The sequence below is a fragment of the Taurulus bubalis genome (genome assembly GCF_910589615.1).
Source record: "Taurulus bubalis genome assembly, chromosome: 5".
Lineage (NCBI taxonomy): Eukaryota > Metazoa > Chordata > Actinopteri > Perciformes > Cottidae > Taurulus > Taurulus bubalis.
Genome location: NC_136593.1, coordinates 15,173,211 through 15,178,991, shown reverse-complemented (window position 1 = coordinate 15,178,991; position 5,781 = coordinate 15,173,211). Strand labels below are relative to the sequence as shown.

Here is a 5,781-nt window from a genome sequence, read left to right as displayed (position 1 = left end):
AGCGGTTAGACTTCATCCGGCAGCAGCCAGGAGAGGACAATCCAGGATGCAGTCGAGCTCCGCCTCTTCCTCTGACTGGAAAGTGAACGTAAACTTCCCGACAGTCTGTCAGACGGCTTAGCCCCTCATCATCCAGCAGCGAGCAGACATTGTTTGTCTTTACGTCTACTTTCCTCTCTCCCAGCCGGCTGATATTATTACAAGTTAAAGGTGAGTCCCAGCTTAGGTTCAGGTCGTCTTCACAGCACACTGGGGAGGGCGAAGTCCCTCTAGCTTCCTGGTTCCAAATCAAAACCCTATGTTTTGCATTATTTTGACTTGGTAATTCTTGTGGCAGCAAAGTGATAACTTTGTAATTATCCAGTAAGCGCATGCACGGATAATTCATGCATTTGTATCGAGGGACAGCCAGAGATGGTTAGCTGCTAAGGCAAGTCTGAACTTGCCCAGGCATCGTGCCCAGATGACCAACATGGCAGCTTTCTCCGCAGGGTTTATCATCCAGGATCATGCCACCAAAGAGACGAGCTGCTGCTGCCAAGGCAGGCGGCAAGAAGGTGAAACAGGAGCCCCAGACACCGAAGCCCAAGGATGCCTTCACCTCTGCAAAAGAGGCCCTTCTGGCCGCAGGGCCACAGGTGAAAGGCAAGAGGAAGGTGGATGAGCACTGCACAAGCTCCGGAGAGGTAAGAAAGATTATGTTATAACATGCATATACACACTTAATTACATTGGTACGAATCACAGAATGTTATGCAATCATATTTGGGGAGAACAATACAATTTGAAAACTGTTCTGTATTGTTTTCAACAGGTACACGAGGACTATGACTGCATGCTCAATCAGACCAACATTGGACATAACAATAATAAGTTTTATGTCATTCAAGTTGTTCAAGAAAAAAAGCATTACCATACATGGAACAGATGGGGTAGAGTGGTAAGATGTATTCCTTCTAAACTACCTGCTGTACTTAATTCTGTGTGTTATACTTATACCTATTTATTACAATTTAAATATTAGAACTACTAATAAAACATCTGTTTGAGTTTGAGCTGTAGGCTTGTTCCGCTCTTGGAAGTGGGTTTCACTCGTCTCTAATCTAAATTCAGGGGGAAGTGGGACAGTCTAAACTTAACACGTTTGATGATGCTGAGAAGGCTGTCAAAGACTTTGAGAAAAAGTTCAAGGACAAGACCAAGAACAACTGGAGCGATCGGTCGAATTTTGTGTCTTACCCTGGGAAGTACACCCTCATCGAGGTGGATGGAGACCAAGATGCTGAGGTCAAGGTAACGTGAATGTACATCTCACTGGAACAATGGGCATTGAATATGAAACCTAGAAGTATCATCTCACAGACTTAGTTACCACCATACATGACAGACTTCATCAAAGAAAATTGTTTTCAATTCTGTATCAACATGAACAAAATCTTATTGGCTGTACTTTATTGATATTCTAGGTGGACACTGTCGATGGAAACAAACTCAAAGTCACTCAAAATGTCCAAGATTGCACCCTTGACAACTCCACCAAGAAGCTCATCGAACTCATTTTCAGCAATGACATGTTCAAGGAGGCGATGGAATGTATGAACCTAGGTGGGTGTGCCTCAGTTTACCAACCATTGACGACAAACAGGTTTGTGTGGTCTGCAAAAGGTCACAGTGCACAAAATACCTGTTCTGTTAACCACCTGTTGGGCTAGAGTGGGATTAGAGCTGCAAAGATGAATCGATTGGTTGTCTACTATTAAATCAATCGGCAAATATTTTGATAATCGATAAATCAGTTTGAGTATTTTTTCTTAAGAGAAAAGCTGCGGCTTAATTGACAATGATAATAATCATTAGTTGCAACCCTAAATGGGGGGCTACTTCCAAAATCTGTTTGCTTTTTGCAGTTTAAGGTTGATTTCAGTGCTGCTTAGAAACTTGGAGATCAAAGAGTGCAGAATGTGACTTGTAAATAATTAATCGTTGCCACAAACAGAGGGTCAAGTCTGCATTTACACAATGCACCTTATCTCAGCATTTAGAACATACCTGATCCATGTATTCTACTTTGCTAACAAGATCATTGTTTTTCTAATGTTTTAAAGTAATGGAAGTAACAATCTGCACCTTGAAACCAGCAACATTTAGTGTGAGATTTCTTTGCAAAAACAAAGAAAACGTAATAACTCGTCTGATTTGTGTTATTTTTTTGTGTGTATTTGTGCATGTTACACAGATATCAAGAAGATGCCTCTGGGTAAGCTCAGTAAGATTCAGATTGCAAAGGGCTTCGAAGTGTTGGAGGAGATCGAGGCAGCATTGAACAAAAAAGGCAGAAACAAACCTCTGGAAGAACTTTCCTCAAAGTTTTTCACCACAATCCCACACAACTTTGGCCGGAACAGACCGCCAACAATCGACGACAAAGAGATTGTGGAGAAGAAGAAAGAGATGCTTATGGTAAGATGTGTTAAACTCTACATTGGAATGAGCTGTCTTTTTATGAGTTTTACTCAGTCATAGTGTCACTCTGCTTTTACATGCTCGGTAAAGGTGCTGGCTGACATCGAGCTTGCCCAGACTCTGAAGTCCGAGACTGAAAAGGCTCAGGAAGAAGTGATGATGGAGACGGTTCCTCACCCTCTAGACCAGGACTACACTTCTCTCAAATGCAGCCTCACACTAATGGACAAGGATTTAGAAACATTCAAGGTACTGTGTCAAAAGTTATAATACGGTTCATTAAAAACAAATCACTCAGATCATCTTCTATTCATGTTGTCTTCCTGTTCACCAATATTATCTTTTTCTCATTCAAAGATCATAGAAAAATACCTGAAAGCAACTTCAAGTGACTATCGTAAACCAAAAATTGTCAATGTTTGGGAGGTTGATCGTGAGTCAGAGGTAGGAACTGGAGTCCATTTAGTTTATTGTGAAGCAGAAGACTGAAGTCCTGTGACCTAACACGTACTTTGCACATTTCAGGGAGAATCGTTTCGCAAGAATGATGATCTGGAGAACCGCCGTCTGCTGTGGCATGGCACAAACATAGCGGTGGTGGCAGCAATCCTGAAGAGCGGTCTGAGGATAATGCCGCATTCAGGAGGCCGTGTTGGTCGCGGTATCTATTTCGCATCTGAAAACAGCAAGTCTGCAGCTTACGGTGAGGGCGTAAGAAAAGAAAGGGAATAAAGAAGAAAATAAGAATGACATTGATTGCAATTATAACCATGAGATGATTTTAATGATGTCCCGTTTTTCTGTCATGTATTTTAAGTGCGCACCTCTAAAAATACTGGAGTGATGTTTTTGAGCGAGGTCGCTCTCGGCAAGGAATTCACCATCACGAGAGATAACTGCTCCTTGAAAAAGGCTCCTGCAGGCTATGATAGTGTGGTGGCACGAGGATCAGTGGAGCCAGGTATAATACTTCTTCAATTTTACTCTGACAAAAAAATGTAATCTCACTCTCAGTTTCACTGTCAATGTATTGAGTGTCACATGTCTAAAAGATGTTTGTGCAAGGTTAAGTTTTTTTTTTTTTTTTTACTCAACATGCAAAAAGAAACCGTTCTACATTGCTTATTTTGTTACTAGTTCCCCAATATTGTTGAACAAAAACAATACTTGATTTGAATTTGTTAAATGACATCATGTAGCTGCTTTTCTTTGGTAAAATTGTGAAATCCTGTGTTTTCAGATGCATCCAAGGACGTCTTCATCACCCTTGAGGGCAAGGAGATTGCGGTGCCTCAGGGTAAGCCCATAGATCAGCCTGAATTCTCAGGCAGCTCCTTCAGCAACAGCGAATATCTCATCTATAAAGAGAACCAGTGTCGCCTTCGCTACCTGCTTGAGCTTCATATGACCTAACTCAACCCAAGGAAAGAAGCAGGTCCTCTGAACAAGAAAGGTTTATCATTCCCTCTATATAAGAGGCTTCTAAAAGCTTGCTTGGGCATATACACACATATACATATATATATATATATATCTATATATATATATATATGTATATGTGTTTATATATATATTAATGTAACTCACATTACATAAAAAAATACACATTTAATTTAGAATTACAGTTACTGTGCATATGCCCTCACCATGATTCATAAATTACTTTTCTGTGCCTTGTTTTATTTTGCACACTGTAAAACTGTCCTGAACGCGATAGACTGCACTTTCACTATAACTATTGACTTTTTGTGTTTATTTTTTCCTGTGCAATGAAACATTTACTTTTTCACCTCTTTAAATCTCTAAAGCGCTTCTAGATATTTGCACAGTTTTGTTTTCAAATGACATACTGCACTTACAGGCACCAATACATGTTATATTTGGCATCTCAGTTCTCGTCTGATCCGTTTTTCTTTTACATACTACATTATTTGATCTGAGTGGCAACGCTTATATACCCCTGTCCCTCAGAGAGAAAATATCTTTGATATGTAAGAGGACTTTACCGCATGCCTTTGCAGTGACAGAAATGTTGACGAATGTTATATAGTACAAAAGTAAAAGGATACTCTATGCATAGATTTGTTTACAGTTGGAAGTTTAAAGTGCTATTCGTGGCTAATATTCAAGCACTGTTACAAATCTAATGTGTACACAAAGTGCTTCTGCTATGCAAAGTAATGTAACATGTACGTCATGAAAAGCTTGGTCAATCTTGCCCAGAGGGTCTTATAGCTGTTTTATGCACCACCGTATGGTGTCAGTAAAGCCTAGTTTATGGTTCTCCGTCAGATCGACGGCGTACCTACGCCGTAGCTACGCCGTCGACGCGGACCCCTACGCCGTAGCCTGACGCGCACCTCCAAAAAAATCCTAACTATGCATCGCATTGATGCGGACTGCAAGCGCTGTGATTGGTCCGCTCAGAACGTAATTTCCGGCAGTTGCTTTTTCCCAGCCTCGATCGATTTAGTGGTCGTACAGACCACCTCCGCAAACGTCTTCTCATTTGCCTGCGCTTCAACATTTCAACATCTTCAATATTGATGAGCTCCAACTTTAATGCAGCCGCTCCAACTTGGTCGCCATTGTTTACTGTGACCGGAATTCGGCTACAACCCCTGAAACCACACAGCCACACAGGCACACCCCCTGGCGGCATGGCGGTTAATTGCAGAGCAACGCGGTCCCTCGACGCAGAACTTCGAATGTTCAACGACGGCGTCACGTCGACGGCGTACCTACACCGTCGACGTGACGCCGTCGTGACGGAGAACCATAAACTAGGCTTAACGAGCAACTCGCTTTGGAATGTAATCGCCTCGACAGTTTTGCACTAAGACATCATTTGAACCAACAATTAATAAATAACTTCACTTCAACTTGTTACAATTTTTTTCCTTTTGGATTTTGAGGTTGAAGTCTTTAATCTTTTGTATACTTGCTATTTACTAATAATGTTTTTCATGTAAGCAATGTTCAATATGGGGCTGGGTGATATTTGATAAAAGACAATTTAATTTACTTGGAATTAAATCAATAATGATGGTTATGGTTATGTGTGAACCATTTAAATAGGATGGCCTTGAACAAGCTAGTAAACTTTCCACAGGCTAATAAGATAAAGATTCCTTTTTATCACTCATGAATAACATTTTGAGGACATCATGGCTGCCACATAAACAACATATAATGATAGTGCAGTAACATACATGAAGTTCGTAACACAGACAAGTGCATCAACACAGACACTTCACATCCTTCTAATGTCCTGAGTAAAGGACATTCACTGATAGAGGCATAACGTATTTTTTGTAC

General features: G+C 40.8%; 1 protein-coding gene across 1 annotated transcript; it reads left to right on the top strand.

Moving 5' to 3' along the window:
• Positions 1–509: 509 nt before the first annotated feature.
• Positions 510–5,322, top strand: parp3 (poly (ADP-ribose) polymerase family, member 3; the record flags this gene model as incomplete). Its single annotated transcript, XM_079217649.1, has 10 exons — positions 510–686; positions 815–940; positions 1,114–1,293; positions 1,467–1,605; positions 2,237–2,460; positions 2,554–2,712; positions 2,821–2,907; positions 2,989–3,166; positions 3,281–3,424; positions 3,704–5,322. The coding sequence occupies 10 exons, from the start codon at positions 510–512 to the stop codon at positions 3,874–3,876; spliced, it is 1,587 nt and encodes a 528-aa protein (XP_079073775.1). The 3' UTR covers positions 3,877–5,322.
• Positions 5,323–5,781: the final 459 nt, after the last annotated feature.